We start from the raw sequence: 27,382 nt of genomic DNA, 5'->3' as shown, positions 1-27,382 counted from the left end.
ACTTGCTACCCTCACAAATTACATTACTATTTTCTGTTCAAGTATTGTCTTTGCGATAAGATATATTTTCCTATCCATTACTAGTGATATAGAGAACACACCCCCTATACACTACTTTAAGATCACAATTGGTGCAGTATTGAAAAGGCCGTGCAATGAGATACGAGGGGCAGGTTGCGTGCCACGTATTGTGAACAACAATATTAAAAATACCAAGACTAGCACCTATCCTGCTACCCATGGTAAGTTAGGCTGTCTACGTATGGACAATAGTCCCTCACCCGTAGAAATATAAAAGTGCAAGCTTCTGTACATACCCTGAATAGGTACATGAGTTGCAGTAAAAACTTTTTATACACACAGTACTGATACAACACGGTAGCAGCAGTGAGAGCTAAACAATAACCCACACGCTTAACCCCAACAAGACGGAGGTACTCCTAAACCCATTGTCTACCAACCACTGGACTCCTGTCTCTGGCTTCAGGCTGTGCGACAACCCTCCATTCCATTAAAATATACATGGACAACAGTCTGAATTTGGAAATGCGAGTTGCTAAGCAGGGATGTAACTCCATTGGTGCAGTAGGTGCAGTGGCACTGGGGTCCAGAGGTCTGAATGGCCCACTTAACACCCTGATTTTGGTGGATATTATAGTTCATAGTTCAAACAGCAGGGAGAGGGCCCATTCCCTTTCTTGCATAGGCCCCATGACACACTAGAAATGCTACTGATGCTATGGTACCCTTTGCTTGTTTCCTAAAACCAAAAATATCTAATGTTTCCTTATCTGGGTTCTGTATTATAGAAAGTGCCCCAGGGGCCAACTAACATGGGCGCCTCCTTTGTGCGTCCCAGGACATGTTGGTATTACAGAAGGGGCCGCAGACACTAGTGTGGCCTCTTCGGTAATACAGATAGAGCTGGGCATGTGTCGCTCCAGCACTATATCAAGAGGGCGTTCCCTCATTTGCATGGGGGTCTGGCCCCATGCAAATGAGGGAATATTTACCTCTGCACCCTCACTGTTTTATAGACGCAGGTGCAAAGGCAAAGAAACTGTCAGGAGGCACACTGACAGTGGTGGCGCACTGTCAGTGCGTCCCATGATGGTAGCCCTCTGGAGGAAGTGAAGGGGGTCTCATGGATCAGACAACCCCTTCCAGGTGGGTGCAGTCACTCATGTATGCACTTAGGAAATCATTTGAAATGAGATCCTTTCTAACATAGGCAAACATAATCTAGTTGGTGTCTAGAATCCAGCTGTAGTCATGGCGTCTGATCTCTTCCAAAGTTCCTAACCATCCTTTCATTTCAGGTAAGCCACTCACCCATAGAGTCGTATTCCATTATCATCTAGTTCCAGGTTTTCCAACACTAGCCATGATAGCTCATCTTTTCTAAATCACCATAACACCTGCAAAGCCTAATAAATAAGACAATTGAGCAATCCAAAACATCCATATTTTTTCCAACCAAATTTTTCAACCGTCCTAAAATGTCTACTTTTCTCCTTCTAGCATGGACTTGTTACCTACCTTAAGTCTCCATTTTGTATTTACTGGCAGTCCGCCCAGAAATCCATCCATCAGCAGAAAAAACTGCAAAATTCTTTGCCACAATCCCCCTTCCTGCCCTTTATTGCCTCTCGCCCATATTGCTGTCTATTTCAGGGTTCCCAAAAGTCAGGCCTGGAGGGCCAGAACCATGCCAGATTTTTAAGACAACTACATTTATCTAAATGGGGATATGCTAGAAATCTGGCATGGATCCGGTCCTCCAGGACCGACGTTAGGGAACCCTGGCCTATTCACTGCATCAAATCTGATTCCTTCAGTTTTGCGTCTACTTACGGCACACCCAAACTCATGTACAGTTCAGGAATATTTTATGACCCTCCATGCCCTTCTTTACCATTGATAATCTTTCTGAAAAAGAATGTCAGCTAGGTGAATCGTTACTCCAATACCCAGTATAGTCACACACAAATTACAAACTTGACTAAGAATAATGCCCACCTCAAATGACCAGCTGAAACGTTTCAGTATGTCGCTTTTGACATACAAGGAGTTGGAAACCTATCCATATAACCTCACTCCACTTGCAGCTATCTGTTAGACTTTCCTTCTAGTCACTTATAGCTATTTCACACTGTCTCCCAGCCACTATGATCCTAAATGGATGGACTTAAGGAAATAATTGGGTTATGTTGTAAACCACAACTGTATTTGTCATTCTTAACTGAATTTTTGCACTAATGCAGTATTCACATTGTTGTATGTGATTGTTATGTCAGTATTGTGCTTTGCTGTTGAGTGTCCAACACATTGTTGTTATCTGTTTTTTAATCTATTTTTGTGGCTATCCGATTTGAACTTAAGTGCTTTAATGTATGTTGTTTGTCTATGTGATGTAACTTAGTCTTAGTTGGTGTATATACATGTGTTTTTCATATGTATTTGCATCCCTGAAGAAGCCCTGGTTTAGGGGTGAAACGCGTTGGTTGCATCTGTATGCCTGATAAGATCAAAGGTGGATATTGTAAGTACCTAAAGAATAAAGAAGTATTCTACTAAAACTGGGAGTTATGGACTAAATGTGTCTGAAATCATACATTTTACTGGACAGAACTAAGTGTGAATATATTGCCACTCATTTATTTTGTGTGATTCATACGCTTTCGCCTACCAGGACTTTTGTTTGGGTTTCAAGTTCCTAGTAGCAATCAGAAAGATGCCACAAAGTCTTTCAAGCAGCGTTAGTAGTTCACACTTCTCAAGCAAGGTTTTTGAAATTTTATGGTGACAAGCTCTCTCTTATCAAGACGCCTCATTCCAGGCACTGTCTTATTGACAATTAGAAGCAGTGACCCAGAGAAGAGCCAGCATTGCAATGTTTAGCCCCATATACAGTGAACAACTGATACACATTTCTGTGTCCAGTCCCATAATGAGTTTGCCTTGCTGTCCCAAAGTTGCCACTCATTCCCTCCCCTAACAGAATCCCCATCTCATTTATTGTGAGCTACTGGATGCCACAAACGCATACTACTCACTATAAGTAACAATGAATGAATGATATTGTTTCAATAGTCCAAATAGCTGCCCAGAAGGACATCCCAGCTCTCAAAGTAAGCAATGTCTAAGGTCCTAGAATTTTAGACGATGACTGTTTCAACAGTTTCATCTATCTTAACATCCCAGTGTTCCAAGGTGTTCACATTTCAATCTAGGTGGACATCTGCCCAAAAGGCCCTACTGGTCATCAGTCGATGCATTAAAGACAATCCCCTAAAAAAGCATATTGTCACCTCACAGTCCACCAGTATAACGGAGCTAGAGAGATATAGGATGTGAAAGTCGAAGAATATTTGGGGAAGTGTTACCACAATCAAGTAGATAGTTGGTGTAACTGTAAGCAATTGTTCATGGTGTATTGGGGTTGCCATGGGATAGGATGTGTCAGTACTAGGTTATTCAGGTAGGTGTTGGGATGCAAAAGGGTATAGGATCCTACTGCTGGGGATTGCTAAGGTGTCTTTAGGAAAGAGATAGCATCTGCATTCACAACTGTACACGTATATCGAAATACATCATCTGCTGAAATTTAGTGAAGCACATATCATGTTGCACCATTGTAATACAAGATAACTATTTGGGAAACATAGTCCTATATGACTGTCCCAAGTCCATTGTTGAGCTGTCAGCCATGTCCATGTCCATGTCTTCTTCATGATCAATGGGTGAAAAAATAGGACATTCATCGGTTACAGATATCTAGTTGCTTAGAGCTATGATGTGTAGCATGCAATACACGACAACTTAATACTATATTTTCTTAATCCAGTGCAGGACCCTGATGAGTCGAAATGCATTTTGGATGTGGGTTGTTGCCATCTGTCATCCTGTGTGTTGGCTAGCAGTCTTAGGGCCTCAAGGAGTCTGTCTACCATATTTTGCTTGATGAGAAGGGCAAATTATGAGTGAAGATGGAAAGGTGCTGGGTATTACTAAGTGTGTAGTACTGTTGGGTGTCTAATCTTAGCCAAATAAGGCATAATGCAACTGCTTTGGGTGCCTCTGGTGAGGTCTGTCTTTTGTGGATCAATTAGGTGGTTGTCTGGTGTAGCTTTGATATTAAATCATAGGCATCTGGTTGGCTAGAGAGAGAGAATGAAAGAGAGAGAAGGAGATAAACTGAGAGGATGGATAGAAAGAATGTCAGATGGAGAAAAAGCTGAATGCATGTAGAGCAGGATGGGCGTATGGAAAAAAGTAAGTCTGGACAAAGAGGCAGTAGCCCTGACAACTGGTCTTGTGCACCACTCCCTTTGGCTGCTGCTTAGCGCTGTCATCTCGAGGACGGTGCCTCAGTTGCAGACAGCAAGGGCAACCTTCACAACCCCACTGGCCAACACCGTCAGATCACACGTGCTCAAGACAATCTCCTACGCTGACGACACACAGTTCCTCCTCTCTCTGTCTGAAGATCCCTCCAACACCAAAGCCATCTTCCACAGATGGATGATGACGTTGCATACGTTGCATTCTGGATGAACGATAACTGTCTCAAACTCAACTCGGACAAAACAGAAGTCCTCATCTTTGGGAACAACACCTCGCTATTGAAAGACTTATGGTGGCCACGGAGCTTGGTACACCCCCCATTCCAACAGACTAACCCCGCAACCTTGGCATCATCCTAGATGACAATCTATCAATGAAGAAACAAGTCAACGTAGTTTCTTCAGCCTGCTTCCGCATCCTCTGCATACTCCGCAAGATCTTCAGGTGGTTCCCGATAAACACGAGAAGGACCGTCACACAGATACTCATCACAAGCATGCAGGACTGCGGAAACAAGCTTTACGTGGGAATCACTGCACGCCTAATGAAGAGACTCCAAACATACAGAACTTAGCGGCAAGAATCGCACTCGACCTCCCCAGATGGACCCACATCACACCCTATCTCAGAAAATTGCACTGGCTCCCGATTCAGAAGGGATGCTAGTTCAAGCTGCTGACCCACGCCTACAAGGCTCTGCACAAAGAAGTTACCAGCATACATCAACAAACACCTAACCTTCTACCAACAATCCAGACCCCTCCGATCAGCCTCACTCTCCATCACATACACGCCACATATCTGTCGAGCCTACAGAGGAAGAGACTCTTTATCGCAATTGGCAGCCACAGCCTGGAAGAACCTCCCCCGTGCACCTCAGAACTGCACTATCACTCCAACAATTTAGACGAGACCTAAAGACCTGGCTGTTTGAGTAGCCACCTCCATGCAGCAACGAACAGCCCCAGCGTCTTGAGATACTCACAGGTGATTTGCCTCACTCTACAAATGCTTGATTGATTGATTGATTGAAAGAACGATGAATAGGAGCGTAAATGGCATAGAAGGAAGAATGGCCAAATTAATTGAGAACTGAGGTGTTAAAGTTACTATTTGGCCAAGTTGCTGTCTCAATTCACTCGGGGGAGCAAGAAGTGCTGGACTCTCTTAGCTCACGTGCCCACTCATGGCTATTTGGCATATGGTTCAAAGGGTAAACAGTCAAAATATCGAGTTTTTAATTTCGACCTACACTTATATCGAGTTGCTAATATCGATGGGACAGAATATCGATGTCCAGAATATCGATGGCCAGAATATCGACCCTAAGGTAAGTAATATCGAAATTACTAATATCGATAGCATATATATCGATGTAAGTAATTTCGATTTACTAATATGTGTTAGAAATATAAGTTAAGTATTTAAATTAATAGTTATAATATGTGTTTAATATGTTTTTATAATTTAAAAATATATAAGAGTAAATAATATGTTTTACTACCACAGCGGGTTGTGGGTTTATAGGGGAATAGGGTGGGAAGTAATTTATTTGTAAATAAATAATTAATTTTCAATGATTAATTTATTTTGCAATTAAATATTAATTGGCAATTATTTATTTAAATTGATTAATTGAATAATTAATTGATAATTTATGTATATTTTTAACTAAATTATGTTTTACTACCACAGCGGGTTGTGGGTTTATAGGGGAATAGGGTGGGAAGTAATTTATTTGTAATTAAATAATTATTTTTCAATTATTAATTTCTTTTGCAATTAAATATTAATTGGCAATGATTTATTTTAATTGATTAATTGATTAATTAATTGATAATTTATGTGTATTTTTAACTAAATTATATGTTTTACTACTGGAGCGGGTTGTGGGTTTATAGGGGAATAGGGTGGGAAGTAATTTATTTGTAATATTAATTAATTTTGGGTAAAGGGGTATTTTTAGGGTTCAGGGTCAGTTTTCAGTTTTTGGGTAAAGGGGTATTTTTTGGGTTCAGGGTCAGTTTTCAGTTTTTGGGTAAAGGGGAATTTTTAGGGTTCAGGGTCAGTTTTCAGTTTTTGGGTAAAGGGGTATTTTTAGGGTTCAGGGTCAGTTTTCAGTTTTTGGGTAAAGGGGTATTTTTAGGGTTCAGGGTCAGTTTTCAGTTTTTGTGTAAAGGGGTATTTTTTGGGTTCAGGGTCAGTTTTCAGTTCTTTGGTAAAGGGGTATTTTTAGGGTTCAGGGTCAGTTTTCAGTTCTTTGGTAAAGGGGTATTTTTAGGGTTCAGGGTCAGTTTTCAGTTTATGGGTAAAGGGGTATTTTTAGGGTTCAGGGTCAGTTTTCAGTTTTTGGGTAAAGGGGTATTTTTAGGGTTCAGGGTCAGTTTTCAGTTTTTGGGTAAAGGGGTATTTTTAGGGTTCAGGGTCAGTTTTCAGTTTTTGGGTAAAGGGGTATTTTTAGGGTTCAGGGTCAGTTTTCAGTTTTTGGGTAAAGGGGTATTTTTAGGGTTCAGGGTCAGTTTTCAGTTTTTGGGTAAAGGGGTATTTTTTGGGTTCAGGGTCAGTTTTCAGTTCTTTGGTAAAGGGGTATTTTTAGGGTTCAGGGTCAGTTTTCAGTTTATGGGTAAAGGGGTATTTTTAGGGTTCAGGGTCAGTTTTAGGTTTTTGGGTAAAGGGGTATTTTTAGTGTTCAGGGTCAGTTTTCCCTACTGTTGCACCCACTGGAGTGGGAATAGTAATTATTGTTAAGTAATTATATATTATATATGATTTATTTTTTTTTTTTTATTAAATATGTATTATTATTTTTTTTAACAAATATTACATATATTTAAATATGTTTAAGTAATTATTATGTATTATTTACAGTTTTTTTATGTTATTTTAAATAAAAAAAAAATCGATATATTTAACAACGATATTTTTTACATCGATATTAAATTTTCGATATTTTGGTACTTACCATGTTGTACATAGGGCGTCGATATTTTTGCTATCGATATAATTACGCCGATATTTGTGTAGGTCGAAATTCTGTCTGTCGAAATTTTGTCATAGATCCGGTTCAAAGTATTGGTATTTTATTTTTCTGGCCACTCACTTAGTTGGACGTCAACCATGGTGAGTAAATGGCTACTCTATTAGAGCCTCTATACTCTTGTCTAAGGCCTTGTAGTTAGACATGTGGAGGATACACACAAGGATGCTGGGCACAGATCCAGTTTGCTCTAGGATGATGGACCTTTAACTGCTAGAGGACAACGAGTGCAGTCCATGCAGTGCAGAGGAGCGTGCCTGTGGAAGAGAAGAATATAACAGGAGTCTCGGTAGAAGGGAGCATACGAGTACCCAAGAGGCTGCTTATCTTACCTTTTGAAAAGACTACCATTTTAAGGGGCTGTTTATTAGTAACTGGTGAAATGTGAATTTATAATTGGTGTGGCTCATGTGCGGCTCTTGCAAGATCACGTTTCTGCAAGCTTTTGTGACCTGAGGAAACACGTCTTTTGCTTAGAGTCACAACAGCCAAACCTCCTAATAGCACAACACAGACATCTCAATTGAGCTCTTTCGCTAGCAGAGCCCACTCATACTGAAGCACAGTATTCCTCAGTTTGAACACTTGCAAAAGGTTTCCCTGTCTCATGTAGCACAAAAGAACATTTCCAAAGCTTACCTTAAAACCAAGAAGCTACATTGGGTGAGTTTCATCACTTACATTTCACATCCAGCATAGTGAAGGCTTCATATTCAAGCGATGTGTTGGGGTAGCTGACTTTGCATCCCACCACGTGGCCATTGTTCCTGCTGGTGGGGATGTACTTTAAGATGGAGACCGTGGTCCAGAGGTAATTGTCTTCCTCCAGCTTCCCGTACACCGCGTGCTGCTCCAGACCTTCAGTTCTGGTCCAGGTCACAAGTGGTGGCATATCGGGGCAGTTGTCGGGAACATAACACATGAGCTCTGCCACGGAACCCACAACCATTTCATCTGGAGACAGTATCGAGGGGGCATCTGTGAAAAGACATGACCCACTTTTAATTAAATATTTAATGTCCTTCATCGTGTTAAAATATTGCGATTGCCACAACTTCAGCAATAATTTGAGCAGAAAATATTCAGCAGATATTTCAAGACTGCCGGTTCGCAAAATATGTCTTTCTTTGTATATTGCATTATGAATAGTTAACTTTGAAAGGGCAAGCTTTGCCAGGGAGGTCTTCAGGTCAGAAGTCTCTGGTTTCTGTGCAGTTCTGTAAACTTTTCTGGATTCCTCAGAGGTCTCAGGCAGGAGACATTTGGTAAAGTTGAGCTCGGGCAGGGAATTTTAAATTGGGCACTCGCGTGCCCAATTATTGGCCTTTGCCAAGGAAAGTGCTGACAGGAGCTTTGGCCAGGAGAGGATGCCAGGGATAACAACAATACACCAGTTACCATGGGTGCCAGAAAGCACCTTGGAAACAGTCTCACACGGTGGCGAAGGAACGCTAAAGTGTTCTTTTATTTAAAAAATCTTACTGAGCTTCTTAAATGCAACTGCACCTGTGGCACCATTGATAGCTACACCCCTGGCTCAACTCCACTCCCTCTCACAACCTCCAATCAATCATTCACTCTCACACAATCACACTCATTCACACACTCCCTTATACTCACTTTCACTTATTCATGCACATTCAAACACAGATTCTCACTCACTTTCACTCTCATTGACACTTTATCACACTCACATAGGCACTATCACTCAATCCCATTCACTCTCAGTCAATCATAAACAAATACACAACACGTGCATAGAGATTCTTTTTTTTTTTACTTACCTTGCTAACCTAAGTGGCAACTTGGAGGTTCCATGGCAGCAGCTGGGCATTGGAACCAGTAAGCCACGATTCCCAACGAGGAGCTTGATGGAGCAGCAAGGGCAGGTTTGAAAAGGTGAAAACAGTCATCAGTCCCTCTACCAGCATCTTGATAGGTCTGGAAGCACAGCCCACTATGAAGATGGGTCCGATCATTGTATGAACTACCATTAGCAACAGTTAGCTATGCTGGAGCCAATTCAGTCAACTTCGCAGTTAAAAGGGGGACAAGGCAGGGGTGCCCTTTATCACCCTGCTCTTCGCTCTAGCCTTAGAACCATTCTTAAATGCACTATCTGCTCAAGATAATATAATACCAATACATCATGGTGGCAAGACTTTGAAAATAACCGCCTTTGCTGATGATATAGCGATATTTACAACAGATTTAGTTTCGGCACTTCCGGAGATAATTAAAGAAGCTAGTAAATTTGGAGAGATATCCGGCTACAAATTAAATGTTGATAAAACTCAAGTTATTGCCAACTACAAACCTGCTCAACCAATAACAGGACTTTGTACTCATGCTACTTATTTGGGAGTCAAGCTTGCAGCAGATACAGATAAAATTGTAGCATTGAACTATGACCCCTTACTTAAGGAAATAACTGCATCTTTAAAAAACTGGCATAAAATACCTTTGAGCCTGGTAGGACGAATAAACTTGATAAAGATGAAGATCCTACCAAAACTACTTTACTTATTTAGATCTATACCCCTACAACTTAGCAACTTATATTTTAAAAAAAATAGAGAGTATTTGCAGCAGATATATTTGGAGCTATAAAAAAGGTCGTAGATCAATAGCTTATTTGAAACTCCCAATTGAAAAAGGGGGTTTAAACTTCCCGGATTTTAAAATATACTTCTTTGCAACTTTCTTTCAACATATACGTAGCCTAATAATCAACAACTCCTCCCTATTTTTCAACCAATTTATTATGGGAGCAGATAGTGACCAGTTCTTGTACCGCGTGCACGACCCCAACTACTTTAAGAGAGTCAAGTTTAAGACCGCAAGACACATCAAAAGAATTTGGGACCAAATAATGATTTTTGGTAAGATTCCTTTCTTTAATGCAGAGCTATTGATTTGGGGGAACCCAGGGCTACCAGACTTCTTCTCCGATGGTGCAGCAGCTTTTTGGCTGGAGCACGGTATAAGCACTCTAGGTGACTTATTTGGTTCGGATGGTTTTTTGAGTTTCAATGCACTAAAATTAAGTTACCAAATTAGAGATACTATGTATTTTAAATACATTCAGATGAAAGATTTCTTTGTTAATAAAATGAAAATTGGAAAAATAGAAAGTTCAGATACTTTAAAATTCATCCATTCGAAAGTTACTAAATCACTTATTAGTAAAAGCTATACCTACTTAAATAACTACAAGCAAGGAGACTGTGAAAACATGGCGGCCAAATGGACTAACCGATTAGGTCTGAACATCAACCAAAGCCAGATTGCTGGCTCGCTTAGACAGATAAATCTGGTGGTACAATCATCAAATCTAAGGCTTCAATTATATAGAACGGTGACTCAAATATATTATACACCACAAAGAATTGCTAGCTGGACCATGGGATATGGCTCTAGCGAGCGAACTAAATGTCCCAAATGCAATCTAGAAGCCGCCGGCATTGAACACATGTTATATCAATGCCCGGAACTTACAACATTCTGGAAAGGACTAACCGCGGTCCTAAACAGCAGACAAATTATATTTCCTACACTTTCTGCATATTTAGTACTGCTAGATATACAAGATACTAATCATAAACATAAAGACCTGATTTCTATTGCTTTTGCTTGCGCTAGGTTGGTTATTGCACGGACTTGGATCTCGGAGGAACCACCCAATATTATGGAGTGGTGGAATCTTATTAATGAAATACACACAACGGAACTATCGTTGGCTAAGTTAAGGGGTACTAAGGCATTGAAAGCAAGGCAAAGGATTTGGGGTACTTTTATTTGATTTATTTGACTTATATGTACCAGCAGCAACTAAAACGATCTATTTTTATTATTATTAGTTATTTATTTATTTAATTATTGTTTTCTCAAAGAATGTACATTATCTTCCTCTGTATGTATTTGATGGTTAAATTTATTTTTGGATATTTTTGTTTCCAAAATCTGTATGTAATCTAACGATGCTTTCTTTTTCCTGCAATAAAAAAAAAAAGTTAAAAAAAAAAAAAGAAGCTGGGACAGTGCTGGGGATCCTACCCCTGATGCTCTGTGTGGCTTTTCATTGGCTACAGGGATGCAATGATGTGTGCCCAGGAATCCACATTTTAGCAGATATGCTGTGCTATCTCAGTCATGCACGATATGTCTGCTAAAAAATGGATTGTGCCTGTGTGAGGAGATCGTATCTGAAATACGCCCCTTAGACGTGCGCAATCCAGACATCCAGTTGTGGCTCCTGCCTAGAAGCAGCAGTGGGGTGGGTGGGGGCGAAGAGGAGGGGGTGGTAAATTAGATAAACAGAAATAATTACTTACCTCTGGGCTGGCCGGTCGGCTGGCCCCTGCCGCCTCTCCTGTGTCTTGTCCTGTCTTTTCCTCTTCCTGGCTTCTTGTGAGAAACAGAAAGCAGGAAGCACCAGGGCTCCCATGCTCCTGAAGCCAATCACAACTCTTCGTGCAGCGTTGTGATTGGTCTGAGCGCTGTAACACGGCGCTCATCCAGGGCCTGGAGGGGTGGGCATGTTCTCCATGCAGCCTGCATGGAGAACAGGGAACTGCGTAGGGAACTGCGCATGACTGTTTTGGGCGGCCCAAGAGGGACGACCAAACATTCTATACGCACAGGAGTGTTCTACCACTCCTCCCCTGCTCTGCAGCCCCGCTCCCTCATGCACACTTCCGCAGCAGGAGGACAAAATAAAATGATAATAACATTAGGGTATTATTTTCTTTTGCTGCTTCCTGGCAGTGGGGGGGGGGGACGCTCCTCTGCCTAGCGGAGGAGCCCCCACTGCAGACATCCAGCTACAAAGAGCTGTCTTTTAGCAGCACACTGTAGCTGGATCGTGCCTCAGCTCTTATAGCCGCCTCCTCTTCCACCTCTCATCAGGTGTTTGGATATGAGACAGACTGGGCTGACCTGCGCGCCAGCATTGATCATCAAACACAAATTGAAAAATGTGCAGGGGCCTCCCATGAGGCAGGGGGGCTGTACCCCAAAGCCCTTGATAAGGAGCCATTGCTGAATCACATGTTGTTCAGACTTTAAATTAGCCTGTCAGTTGCTACTTCACAGTAGGGTTGCAGCAAAGCATGATGGGATGGGAAAATTAGTCTGATGCCCTTTTGTAAACATCATCCAGTAGCTGTTTCATTTCAATTGGTGAGGCAGGGTAGATAGGTGGAGCCAGGCACAAGAGGAGGCCTTTGGTTTATAAGTACTTGAAGGGAGGGGAGGGCAGGCCTTCCATTTGGTGAAGATAGTAGGATGGAAGAACTCTGCTCAAAGGAAACAAACAAGGGATCCACTCTTTATCTTTTTGCAGGGGAGGGACTTGGTAATAGTCCTTTACCTGAAAGCATAATCCTAAAACAGAAACTGTGTCACACTACTGTTAGATATGGGAGAAGGACGCCCTGGAAGTGTATTAATAGTCACTGGAGAATCATCAACAAGAGCTGACTGAGATTTCTTTCAAAATGCCCTGTTTGACCCACTCCCACGACAAAACTGTGTGCAATTTATAAAGAGAGGAAGGCTTGTCTTGTTCTGCTCCATAAGCACATAAGGCTCTCTCTCCTTTCAGTGAAGCCTCCTTGCACCTTGAGAACTTCCATCCTTGGGTTGGAGAGTGTAACAGGCCCCACAGAAGAGGACGCTGTGATAGAAAACCAGTGAACCAGTTACACAGACACTCTCTATCTCTAGATTAACACATGCAGGTGCTGGGGGATGTCCCTGTGCCCGGAGGGTTTTAGAGGAAATCCTAACCGAAGTATATCCTCCCTTCCTAGTACATTAATTACAAGAAATACTCCAATTGACCAACCAGTGGTCAGAGATGCTAGTAAACGAGCTGTGCCCGAGACAGGGGACAAAAAGAGGAGAGGAAAATGAAGGGGGCCTCTCTAGTGAAAGGTTGGAGTATTAGGGTCCTAAGACCCTAGTGCCGACATGTTTCAGTCCTGTGTGGCCGTAAAGGTCCTCCTGGACTTTCTTCAGGCAATTGGAAACCCCCTATGTGAGGAATATTATAAGGATGGGGAGTCCCTATCCTAAATTATAAGAATTTTAATCACAACTGAACTTAATACCATATATAACGTAGTAAGCAACTTTACAATGATGTATTATGGGGTCTACAAGGTTCTCTACAGAATTACAAAATGGAAGTAATCTAGATGTAAACTTAGGTGAAGGTTCATTGTGTTGCAGCGAAAAAGCTACATAGCATGCTGTGACCTGTAGGTCAGTGTGTAGCAAATGACATGTTCTACTACGGGTATGGCAATGTTCAATAAACTGTCACACCTTGCTGGGCACAGTTCACAGTCAATGCCTCTCCGGGAAATGCAATTACCCTGGTACTGGTGGACACTGCACAGGATGAGCGGTCCTGCTCTATAGGGATGGTGGCGGTAACCCCACCTCCTTCTCTCTTCAAACCTCCAGCTGGCATGGTTGCAGTTCCACAAAGACACCTGCAGTCGTGCTCTCCAGCATTTGAGGTAGAAGGATCTTCCCCATTCGTTCCGGGGCGCTAGTGTAATTGCTGAAGTGCAACAGAAGTAGAGTCCGCACAGGACTTCTGCGTCTTTCTCTAGGGCAGTCTCCAACTTGGCAGTATTTACTTTGCTCTTAATATTGGCAAATCGGGCATGACCTCTTTTCAGCCGAATTTGACTTGGCAGTCGGGTAGACCTGGAATCTCTGGGTAATTCACATGTCTTCTTGGTACTCACCCATGTTTCCTATGCTCCTTCTGGGCTACTTCCCAGAGAGGGCTCAGCAGTAGGCAGATTCATGTGGGACAAGGCTCTCTTCCCTTTCAGCAGATAGACAGATTCCAGGGTCAGCTTCTTCCAGCAAGGCTTGCAGAAGCAGGTGATAGACGCTCACCTTTGGGAAACTTGCTATCAGTAAAAGCAAATTAGCAGTCCTGTAACCCAGCAGGTCCTCTGCTCGGACACTAAAGGAGCTCAAACTGCAGCGAAGTGGTAAGGTTTGAGACCCACTTTTCCAACAATATGCTCAGAGCTGCCAAGTTTTCAGTGTGCTTATGATAGACATTACCATCTTTGTTGCACACTTATGTGTGACATTTACATTCCTTATGTGTGAGAGCTGTTTATCGCTTTCTTTAGCTCAAAATGTATTGGAAATTGGGTTTATGCTAACATGATCTGTGTTTACGTTGTTCTCCATCTTGAAGCGATGCTGTAGTACACCACTGATGTATAGTACTGTTGTGTCCCTGTTCTAAATAAAGAATTGTGAGCTTTACACTCAAATATAGTAAGCATTCCCAGGAGCTTCTCAGCACTCTGTACCTAACTATGGACATCCCAGCTGTCTCAGATATTGCGTGTACAATGTATCAACAATAGTGGTGTTAGAAAACTGTGGGAGTGACTGAATTGGATACAATAGAGTTATGAGAGAAACCTCAAAAGTATTCTGTGGTAAAATGTTTCTTCTTGTTTGCTTCTCATTGGTGCCTATCCTGAGAACCATGTACTTGTGTAGTAATGTATAAAAACCTATAAAAGGACGTGCTTTTTTTCTGTAAATGAGACTCCCATTTCCCAATGTAACCAGGTGACTCTATGCTGGATTTTCTATCAAACATTATTGAGCTCATTATACTTATGATCGTATTACTGCTGACAATTGATGGCATATTTCATGTATTTTGCCAATGAATTCATTATAAAACATTTAAAATATTGACGCGTGTCTGTCATTCTTACTGAGAATGTCACAGTTCTAATTCTCGATTTGGGCGTATAAGACAAAGAGAGATGTCCAATCGGGGAGTAACAAAGTCTGTATAGGGACTACACCTCTCCTGTTCCAAGCCATCAGGGTGCTCTTAGTAAGACAGGTGTGAATATCCACAGATTTGTTAGCAGAGCTGATGGTTTAGATTAGATCAGATCAGCATTAAGTAAACCGAATTCACTATGGAACTGACTACTGCACCTTCATGGTACAGCCGCCCCCCCCCTCCCCTCCCCCTCCACCCGAGACTCAAACTGATCTAATTCCAGTCTGATCCTGGATCTGTAAGACAAGGTGGTCAAAGAAGGACGACATGTGTACCAATAGGGATTTGCATACATGCGAAGAATGAGCGAGAAGTGACTGGCAAAGCAGTGTATGTTGGGAATTGTAGTAGGCATATTGTGATGGAGTGCAGTGGACGGATTTTGAGAAACATTATATGGCTTTAACTTGTGGATGTGTGGGAACTGTAGTTATTGTGTTCTTGAAGAAATGTATTAATTTTAAAGTTGCTTTAAATGTGCAAGTTGTTCTAAGTACAGTGTAAAATTCGAAGAGAGGTACCGCAAGTTAAATTTATTAGATTGTAGAACTTGTCGGCTAAAGGGGGGGGGACTGTTAGGCGCTATCAGTCAGACAGATAGTCAGATATAAATGTAAAGTTTCTCTTGCACAAATGTATTAAACTGAACTTGTGGCGGTTCATTCCTTGGTGCATTGCAGTGAGCGTGCTGGTCACCGTGACCCTCGCAGCTTGACGGTCTACTGTTATGTGAAGTTAGGTAGTATTCTTGCGATTGTAGAGATTTCTGTTTAGACAAATCAGACAAATGAAAAATTGCAGTGAAAAGTGGTTGGGGAAGTTCTGATGCTAAATGAGTGTTGCATCATTTTAGTGCTGCACAGGGAGCGTCTGTTGATTGCAGTAGTTGCACTGCGATAAGCTGAAGTGGAAATTCCTGATCAGAAAGGAGTGGCGTTTCCATGTTAGATATGCCTAGAATAGTGGTGATAATAATTATTATTATTATTATTGTCAGATTTGTAATGCCCTAGCGATGGGGCGTCCCAGCGCAACCAAAGACTAGAGACAGTAAAGGATGAAGGGAGTTACGCTGGGAAGAGCCAGGTCTTTATGGCTTTGCGAAAGGCAAGATGATTCTGAATCCCTCAGATGGACGCTGGAAGCTAGTTCCAAAGTCTGGACGCGAGCGTTCTAAAAGAGCGGCCTCCAGCTCTGGCTCTTAAGATTCCGGAAACACATGCCAGCCCTTGGTCAGCTGAGAGCAAAGAATGCCGAGGAACATAGTAAACTAGTAGATCCGCCAGCCCCGGTGGTGCTTGCTGAGTTAAATTCTGTGGGCCACACATAGTGTTTTAAACAGAATTCTTTTTTCCACTGGCAACCAATGAAGTTTAGGTAGAAATTTAGATACAGAGCAAGATTTCGTGAGCGCCAGGAGAATACGAGCTGCTGCTTTCTGTATTCTCTGCAAACGTCGGGTACTGGACTTATTGGCGCCTAAATAAAAAGAGTTGCCGTAGTCTAATCTAGATAAAATCATAGCCGTAACATACTGGTGTAGTTGGATTTTACATTACTATTTTAGAAATGCCACTTTTAGAAAGTGGGCATTACTCTGTGCTTATGACTTTTTGTGTATGAAACCTGACTCCAATACATGTCTGAGCTGGGTGACAGCTGCACTTGGTGCATACTTGCCACACAGCCACAACACAGGAAGGGCTGGGTGTGACGGGGGATACATTTGCATTCATCTGCATGCTGATAGTCTTCCTAGAAAAGGAGACGGAGAGGTGGTTCACACTTTGCATTTGTACAGGTTGGGTCCTTCCCTCACATAAGGGCTGATTCACCCCCTTCTGATCATCTGGAGCAGGTCTGGGTTGAAAGGGATTGTTGCTCACTTCTAAGGGTTCGTTTAAAGTCACCCCTTCATCAAAGACATTTTTTGAGTAAAGCTCCTGGGGCTTGGACCCCATGTCTGGAGACACTGCATGGGACTTGTAACCAGACACTGCTGGCTCTACAATCTGCACAGTGCCAGAGGACTGCTGTGCTGCTGGGAGGAACTACCATTTGGACCACCTACTTTGTTGTGCTGGCCTGCTGCCAGCTGGGCTGTGACTTGATGTGCTGGCCTTTCTGCCTGATTCTTCCTTTGGGCCCCCAAGTGCTCTCCAAGGGCTTGTTGGTATGCCCTGTTTTTGCAATTTCAGGGCCATAAAAAATTGTACTTACACTCCACTTTCATGGGACTCAAGCTGAGTCTGACAGCAGTGTGTTCTGAAGTGGAAGACATGATTGAGTAGGCTGCAGAATCATCATGCAGAGCGTTTCTCCTGCTTTAAAAAGAACAGCAGAGTAGTTTCCCTGAGAGGTGTTACCTGAGAAACTAGTGCGTCCTTTCAACCGACGTGCTCCCTCCAGCCACATTGGGCTGTTGACATCACCTGAGGTGGTACAGTGCAGAGCCGCACGAACCCCTCAAGGTGGGCCAGTGATGACGCGTTGTTCAGTAACTAGGGGTGGGCTAGCATTCTGAGGCTCGCTACGGCCGCCCAAGCTCCCAATGCGGGGCTGCTGCTGAAGTCTGCTGACCTCTTTGAAAGACTAGAGAAGCCCCCCTCATTTTAAAAGAGGAGTGTTGTAATGTGCTTATTACTAATGCGGTCTCTCCACTGTGGTTCTCTGTCTTTCTGCTCAGCCTGTGGTAAGGTCACTTGGAATGTTGTGGTTGGTTTGTATGTAGCAGAGAATCAGTTGGTGTGATGGGCTGAGCAGAGAGGACCCTGCTCCTGGTGGGGCATTTCCAGGCTTCACTATGGATCTTCTTGTAACTGAGAACCTGTTGATTACTACATGAATAAATCTACTAATACCATCTAGACAAGACATATCTGAGCCTCCTTCTTCGTTTTAACACTGGCGATGAGGATGGGATGTATTGTATGCATCTTGATATGGGGAGTACGTGACGTTTCCAAGCCATCAACAAGGATTGTCGTTTCTGTCTCACACTTGGTTTTGTTGTTAAGAAGCTTTGTGAGCGGTGAAACAGATGATTAATGACTCTTTCAACCCCTCGGATGACACTCACTTATTCCCAGTGGAAGAAGCATCGTCTGTTAACTCCGCAAAGAGCACTCGGGTGAGAGATCGCTCACCGGAGCCAGTGGAGGGTTACCTCTAGTGTAGTGTAACTTCTCTTATCAGTTTAGATTTACCCATAGTTTTTGGGATTTCTGAGTTTATTTGTACTCATTGTATGATTCAAGAGTGTTTTGGGTTAAAAGGTTACCCTAGTTTGTTTTGGGTTTAAAGGATTCCCTAGTTTTGTTTTGGGTTAAGGGATACCCTAGTTTTTCAGGTTTTGTCTTGTGTTATATACACATTACTTAGACTGTGTGTGATGGGTACACACGTGGGGGGTTACTTCTGGTGTGTGTAACTTCCCCTATCAGTTTTGCTATTACCCTTGGTTTTTGGGATTTGTGCGGCACTTTAGGAAATTGGTGTGGTTTTGGTTTCTTGCTATTTTTGTTTTTGATCATTTTCTAGGAGAAGGATGTATGGCTGTATTACAATGTTTTGGTGGTGCGTCCTCTTCTTCTCCCGGTCAAAAGTGTGTTTACCATCTTGTTGCACTTTTGTGTTTATGATCGTTATCAATGGGGAAGGATGTGTATATATTGTATTAATGCATTCTTCCTTCTGATCAAAAGTGTGATTATCATCTTGTTACATTTTTGTGTTTATGATTGTTATTAAGGGGGAGGGATGTGTTATATATTGTTTTAATGCATTCTTCTTTTCCTGACTTCTGTATTTTATCTTCTTCTATTCCTGACTTGTGTATTCTCTTTCCAGACTTGTGCTTTTGTATTTTCTTTCCAGACTCGTGTATTTTATATTCTTCTATTTCGTGATTTTTATCTTCTTCTGTTTCTTTTGAATGTTTTGATTATTAAAGGGGGAGATGTGTTGTAATGTGCTTATTACTAATGCGGTCTCTCCACTGTGGTTTTCTGTCTTTCTGCTCAGCCTGTGGTGAGGTCACTTGGAATGTTGAGGTTGGTTTGTATGTAGCAGAGAATCAGTTGGTGTGATGGGATGAGCAGAGAGGACCCTGCTCCTGGTGGGGCATTTCCAGGCTTCACTATGGATCTTCTTGTAACTGAGAACCTGGTGATTACTACATGAATAAATCTACTAATACCATTTACAAGACATGTCTGAGCCTCCTACTTCGTTTTAACAAGGACACTGTCACCCGGGTTAGGAGAAACCTCGGTTGTGCCTGACGGTTACTCTCCTTTGGTAGCTGCGCCATGCGCAACTGCTTTTTGGTCCCTTGGATGCGGGGGGACCAAATGAGGTCACCCCGCGTTTTTTCACAAGTTTATGCCTCCCCTTTCTCCTGTGTTCACGGCACCATGGGGGTATTGTCTTACTTGTGCACAAATGCCCTGTTTAGGGTCTGAGGGACCGCTGAAGTTGATACAGAAATTACCATTATCATGTATAGTATGCAAGCAGGTTCTCCTGTGCCCTGCATGCTAATCTGGATGTAATCAATGTATTGACGCTCACTAAAACAACTGAATAACATGTAATAGGAGCACAGGCGTGCTGTGCCTATGTGTCCCATTCAATTGTATGTGATTTATTCTACATATCTTGCATTACTTGCCCAGTATTTCTGAAATATGTAGTTTATGCCTTGATAACAAGTACTGTCTGAGGAATTGCCCTACATGCACAGTCGCTATGATTCATGTTGTTTTGGTCTGATTTTATGCAAAATATAAAATTATATAATCCTGTGTGGAGTTTCTTTTGTGGTTTATTCATTGTGTTGCTTTGTGAGTTTTTTTTTAGCAAAAGCTTTACACATTGCCTCTCACAATAACCCTGACAGCTCTGTGCCAAGCTACCAGAGGGAGAGCACAGGTTATCTTTGGTGTGTAACTTACTTGCCCTGACTAGAGTGGTAGGTCCTGCCTTGCTTAGGTGTATACACTAACCAAGTAGAAACCCAATTTCTAACAAAAAGCTTGAATAGAGGGAGAAATATAAAATTGAGAAAGAAATAGAGAGTGAGGAGGAGGATGCCTTCATAGAGGAGCTCCTCAGCATAAGACCACAACCATATAATGCAGCTGCCTCACCGAGCGACACTGCTCCAGTGGCAACCGAAACGAGGACAGACATTGAAATCCCTACAGAAACTTGCACACCCTCAAGCTACACAGAGACCATCATTTTCCGCCCTGGCCAGGATTCAACAAGTGCACCCCCTTCATTGGGAACCTCAACTGCTTCCCCTGCTGAGTCTATTGCTAGCGTTCCACTAAGTCACCCAAAATCCCATACCATGGCCCAGATCAATGGCACCAAGCCCTCAGCAAAGCGAGATTTTGATCATTTCCATTGTGTGATGTAAAATGGTAATTGCAGCTTTCCCAGTTAACCCCTCAACGTAGGAATGGATTTCATAGGACATTTCAATGAGAGCAATGTGCTCTGCATGAGCAAAGAAGTCGCAAAAGTCACAAGAGTAGCACCAGAGGCGCATGCAAGAGTAGAGAAAGAGGTGGATGAATGTGGAATCAATTGAACACAGAGAACCAAGTTGCGGAAGAATATCAGGATGATGTTGTTCGGAAAGCAAATTACATTTTTCCAGCCGAGGGGATTAAGAACTCACGTAAGAGAGTTGATTGAGAACATTAGGGACTGGAGCGAGAGTGAAAAGTTTAGACAGCTTTGGTCCAAGAAGGAAAGTGTTAAGATGAAGTGACAGCAAAAGCTTGCTAAGGGAGGGTGTAAGGGAGGGGCTGCAGGAGATGCAGTAAGGGAATACCCTCTGAGGGAAGTACAAGGAGGAACATCTGTACATGCCTGTGGTCCCAGGCAGATCTCCTTAATTTCATGAATTTGCTTAAGAAACTGAGAGAAAATCCAAATAAGTGGTGTACACAAATGGACCAGATTGTGACCATTTCAAAGGTCTCTTGGGAGGATTAGGAAGTGTTGTTTTAGGTGGTGGTACCAAGGGACCTATGGGGAGAATGCAAGAGCAAATGAATGGCTGACTGAGGAGCCTCCTGGGGTAACGGGGGACAAATGCACCCTTACCCCTTGTCAAGACTAAGGGGCCGATTAGGATTGCGGTGATTCCGCATCCTCCGGGCCGGCGGAAGCCACCGCCGGCCCGGAGGATGCGGAATCACTGCTGCGGCACTTCAAAACACCCACCGCCAGATTAGAATGGCGGTGGGATCAGCGGCGGACGGCAGGTCCGTCCGCCGCTGATCCGCGGGGTGTTGGCCGCAATTTGGTAATGTGTTTCAAAACATGCTTTTCCGCTGCGGATTCACCACTGTGGAAAAGCATGTGGAAAATAGCTTCTGGGGGGGCCCTTGTGGGCCCCCAGGGTGTCTGGGTGGGGGGTGCACATGGCGGGTACCTATGGTACCCCCAGCATTTGCATGTACAAGGCGGCAGGCACCACGCGGTGCCTGCCGTTTTGTGCATGCAAAAGGAAGAAATGCATATTCAACCTTGCGGCGGGTGCTGCTTCAAGCAGCACCCGCCGCAATGTTAAATATACAAGATGTGACCGCCAGGGTGGTGGTCACATCCTAATTTGCACGGAGGGACCGCCGCTGCCCCTGCGGACGGTCCCTCCACCTCGGTGATGACGGACGGACGCAGGTCCGTCTGCCATCCTAATGAGGCCCCAAGTACGAAGAAATCACACAATATCTAAACGCTAAGGTTCTCCAAAAAGAAATAAATTGTCTGGAAAGTTTCTGAGCCCCTCAAGAACTTAGCAGGTCCTTAGACGCATATTTTGAGACTTTGATCCAGGTGTATAGGACCGTGACCCAAAATTGGTAACCTGATTCTCCAAGGTGTCCTTTGTTGGCAGAGTAAGTTCCTTGATCAGATACTGCAGTAAGGCAAGTACTGCAATGACATTCTAGTAGCCAAGTGCAAAGGGATAAAAGATAAGTTCATGATAGCCCAGACCCAATTTGCACAGAATGGAGGGATGAATTGACACAAAGTGCCCACATCAAAGGTGCAATGGCTAACAGTATAAGGCTAATATAAACTCATACCACTTCCTTTATGAATAGACTTTAAAAAAAAAGCCTTTTTGGGGTGCCACAAGGGGAACTAACTTGGTCCTAGAGTGCCTATTAGATTGAATGAGAAAGCCTCACCCAATAGTTGTGGCATGCTTCATCATGGTCGACTTCATCCCACCCTGGTGAAATGGTACTTCCAGGGTTAACTCAACCTCATCAATAATTCATTTTTTTAAATATCTTTTTATTGAAAAAATAACAAGGCAATGGCATCGCAATAGAGAATTAAAGAGCTTCTATCACATGATAAACACAAATGCTGAATTGGTACCCATATGAACAAGACAGGTCTAGTCTATGGTTCAGACTCAAGGGGATAGTGCCTCATCTTCCGTTGATATCAAAGAAGCCACACAGATATCCCCCCTATGTATATTCCATTTACCCCAGATTAAGGACCACTTCTTTGGATACCCCCGTGGAATATATACAGTCTTTTCTCTAAGCATGCACCAATCTAGGTTCTTTTTCCAGGTTGACAATTTAGGTGCTACATCTGACCCCCATTTTTGTGCAATATCCCGTTTCGCAGCAGTGAGGCCAAGTGTCACCCAGGTTTTCTCCGAAGTGTTGAGATCTGTGGGCTCACATCTGTTAAGGAGGCACCGTTTAGCCTCGGGGAGTGCGTCTTTATGTAGGACTGCCCTGAAAATGCTATGTATCCCTTGCCAGAACTGCTGGATGTGGTCACAGGTATTGTGACATAAATCCGAGGAAGGATCTTGATTTGAATAAGTCTCAGTCGAGCGGAGATACTCACTTCTCGGGGGAGGCCACCGCCTCCAGCCACTCGTCCTCATCTATCTCAAGGTCGTCTCTCACCCAGCAATCCTTAAGTCTCTCAAGGGGGTCAGGGGTATTATTGATTAGCTCCTTATAAGTAAGAGAAATCGCTTTTTGTGACAAGTAGCCATCGAGGAGCCTATCCTCTAGTGGAGAGGATTCAGGGAGCGACGTGTCCCTTGGTATAGCCGTATATAAGGCGTGGTGGATCTGTAGATATCGGAAGGATTCTGAATGAGCTAGCTCGTATTGTTGTTGCAGTTTCTGAAACTCCACCACCTCCCCTTTTGCCCAAAGATCTCCTATATGTGATATTCCAATGAGATCCCATCTAACAAAATCCTTGGAGGTCCTTAAGTGCCCCAGACGTTCCGAGTCCCACAATGGAGTGACCAGGGTTAACTTACCACTCCACCCCATACTCTTGGGGGCATCATGCCAGGTCTGCACTGTGTGTCTCGTCGGGCCAGTTAGTGGAATTTTCTTGTGGCATGAGTATGGTGCTTTATTATAGTTTCCACCTGGCAGAAGCCATCTGTCCATAGAATAGCCTGGGTCGTGTGGGCTGCGGTATCTGGTCTGGTTGACGCCAATGAGGTGGGCAGCCCAGTAATACTTTTTAATGTCCGGGAGGCTTATACCACCATCATACCAGTTGAGGACCAGTTTTGTAAGTGCTATTCGGGATCGTCCGTTCCAGAGCAACTCCCTCTGGAGCCCCTCAATCTCCCTGAAATAACTAGCTGGCATTAGGTTGGGGGCATTCTGTAAGGCGTACAAGAAACAGGGTAGCAACATGATCTCAAAGAGAGCTGCCCTTCCGAGGAGCGAATGAGGCAGTGTCTTCCAAGTGGCAGTATCTCGCCGCAGCCTTTGTAGAGGTGGGCGCACGTTTCTTTCGAAGTGTAATTTGGGGTCAATAGTGACAAATATTCCCAAATAACGAAATCCACCCTCATTGTTCTGGATGGGACAATCGTCGTCGCAAACACACGTAACATTTGACATGCGCTTAACCTGCTGTCAGAGAATCATTATAGCTGCTGAGAACATCTCTATCCGAAGGTGTAACACACTAAACTCTGCTTCTCTATTGCCGACCCCGGAGGTAGATGATGAGAGCGATTTCAACCATGACTGTGTTAGTGTTACCAAATTATGGACAATACCAAGACCTGACATATTGGATGTACCCTTTCCTGAATCTGACCATGCCCTTTTTGTTGATGGATCTTGTCTGAGAGACTGATGCAGCATCCTAAGAGCAGCTTATGCTATATACACATTAAGTGGCTTTGTGGAAGCATCCTACACCTTCCGTGCAACGTTCACTGAAGTAGCCGAACTAATTTCCCTAACCAGAGCCTGTCGTAGATTGGAAGGCTCTCCAGTAAACCATTCATACCGATAGCTAGTATGGGTTCAGGGTTGTACCCCATTCAAAATGGACTGTATTTTTCCAATTTATTGAAAGCTTTGCAATTGCCATAAGATATTGCAGTGGTAAAATGTGCTGCATACAACAGCAGCACCTGGGGTAAATTGATGAAACTACTCTGTACTGTGCATTTGAGTCTAGCACCATTGACATGGATCAGCCGTGCAACGCAGAGGGATAAATTGTGCCAAACATCCTGTTAAACACTGTACCTACTTTCTGTAAACTGAGAGAATTCCAACATAAAGCTCCAGAAGTGGGGAGGGCTAAATGGGAAAAGATGGGATGTGTGAGGGATGCCAGTGACATTTGGGTGTCCAATGATGGGAAGTCTGTCCTCCCGATCCAATGTTACCTGTTATGGTATGAGAAAGTATCAATTTACAACCCATGTAGGAAGAGACACAATGTTATCCACTCTCAAATTGTATTGGCACAATCTCCATTTTCAATCCATGGTGGCAGAAAGTTTGTGTCAGCAATGTGGTACTTGTCGGAAACTAAATGTCGGCAAAAGGGTTGTACTGACTATGAGCCACATTGGAAGTCTGATGGTGGTTCCTTCAACCGCCTCCTGGTTGATTTTGTGGAGATGCCTGATGCAACTACTTGAGGTATATCCTCATCATTGTGTGTTTAGTTTCCCATTGGGTTGAGGCATATCCCACCAGAAGATGGGACAGTCTAACAGTTAGGGAACTGTTGCTGTGGGAGGTGATACCATGATTCGGGATGCCAGTTCACCTTGAATCCGATCAAGGAACCCAACTTAAGAACGAGATCATGAAGTTGCTATTCACAGCACTAGAGATAGAGGAGAGATTCTATTGCAGTTATAAACCTGTGGCTTCAGGCATCATAGAGAGACAAAATGGGATGATAAAGGCTAAATTGGCCAAAGCCTGTGCCTCTACATCTCTTAAATGGCCTGATGCTTTTCCTTTGGTGTTTATGAGCATTCGTAGTACCCATTGAAAGCGACCAGGATTATATCCTCACAGGGTGTTGATGAGAAGAGCAATGCAAATTCCTTCTGTTCTAGCAGCTGCTCTTGTTAATATCACAGATGATCGGATTCTCAAGTACTGCAAGGGATTGGCTGATATGGTACATTCTATCTCCCATCAGGTGGATGCTGCTTCTCCAGCTGTCTACGAATTTCCAGGACACGACCTGAACCCAAGCAATTGGGTTCACTTAAAGAAACACATTCACAAATTCTGTCTGGAGGAGCGCTGGAGAGGCCTGTATCAAGGGATACTGGTCACTAACACTGCTGTCAATTGTACTGGTCTGCCAAACTGGATATACGCCTCCCATTACAATAGGGTAAGACAAGAAGATGTGGTACCACAGTCCACAAACTTCACGTGTCACCCTAGGTTCCTAAATTTCGGAGGCTTCTGAAGAAGACCAGTAGGAGGGCCCACAGTCTTCCACAGTAGCAGATCAACAGGAATGAGGGTCAAGCGATGGTGTTGTCATACTAGTGACAACTGTAATTACGGCCACTGGGTTGAGAACACGCAATCACAGAAACAGTGAAAACTAATGAAAAGCCAAATCAAACCTGCCTATGGTCGCAGGAAACAGAAAGTGGTACGGCTCAATGAAGTGTCACCTCTGAGAGAGATTCAGCCTCATCAGAGGCTGAAATCACAAGCACCTCAAAAGATCGTGGCTCGACTGAGGAAAGCTGGCCAAAGACCACGACATATCAGAAAAGACTATGTTGTGTGTTCCCTATGTAGCCCATTGTTGTTTTCCCTAAGTTAGCCAAACCGTGCAAATTATTGGCTGCTTTTACTTTGCACTCATTACAAAATATTACGCTTGTTTTTGTGTTGCATTATATTTTTACACAAGGCTACACATGTTTTCGTATCCTGTTCTTCTCCTGCGATTCAGTCGGAACATCTCAATCAATCAAGGTTTGTAAAGCGCAGCTACTCACCTGTGAGGGTCTCAAGGCAATGGGAGGGCTGCTGATCCATGCAAGGTCAAACAACACTGCTCATTGTTATTCTCTGTACTCGGACACTAGTACCAAGACATATTAAAAAATCCGGCTCCTGTTTTCGAACACACCGGCATTATCATATAACCCGGGACTTGTTGTTTTAATAAACACACAGAGCGAAGACTTTCATACGGAGCAAAGGTCCTGGGAGGAGAGAGCGGCACCAGCTCATATGTAGATCAGCTATCTATGTATGCCCAGGTATTGGGTTCGCCCACAGATCTATAATATAACCCTTTGCTTTAGTAGTGAGGGTGCATTTAGGCAGATCAGTCAGCTAAAATGACAGGGTTCTTTATAGTGTATGGTCTTTTAATTATGCTAATCACATTGTTGACCTGCATATGTTTTCTAATTGTAGCTCAGTTACTGCATATTAGTGCACAATAATTTCCATACATTTTGTAAGCTTCCCTTGTGTCTCTTTTTCATTTATTGTGGACACAAATTATGACCTGCTACTGTGATACCTGAGAGGGTCTAGTTTTGTGTTCTGGGGTGCCAAATCACTTGTCTCCATGGAAAGGTTAGGAGGACAAGTGAGGCACTATTAGCTAGTTTGATTTGGGCCCATAGGTGGTATGGTTACACAGTCCCTACATAATGATGTTCTATGGTCCCAGGCAAAGTTCAGTTACAGAGCAGAATCCCTGCAACAACTTTTGACAATTGGTAAAAGACCAGAGACGATAAGTAAAGTTAGCGAGTTAGAAGAACTAAAATCTGCTGAAAAACCTGATGCTTTGGATGAAAACATAGATTATCCTACTTC

General features: G+C 43.2%; 1 protein-coding gene across 2 annotated transcripts in view; it reads right to left on the bottom strand.

The window, feature by feature from the left end:
* LOC147701407 (myelin-associated glycoprotein-like) overlaps window positions 1-27,382 on the bottom strand; it is a 252,844-nt gene that overhangs the window by 103,622 nt on the left and 121,840 nt on the right. For both annotated transcript variants that reach the window (XM_086930086.1, XM_086930087.1), the window contains exon 4: window positions 8,066-8,362. In XM_086930086.1, coding sequence (XP_086786212.1) covers window positions 8,066-8,362 — 297 coding nt within the window. The remainder of the gene's footprint in view (window positions 1-8,065; window positions 8,363-27,382) is intronic.

This window comes from Lissotriton vulgaris, chromosome 7 (assembly GCF_964263255.1).
Source record: "Lissotriton vulgaris chromosome 7, aLisVul1.2, whole genome shotgun sequence".
Lineage (NCBI taxonomy): Eukaryota > Metazoa > Chordata > Amphibia > Caudata > Salamandridae > Lissotriton > Lissotriton vulgaris.
The sequence above is the reverse complement of the archived record's forward strand: the minus strand, read 5'-3'. Positions and strand labels throughout refer to the sequence as shown.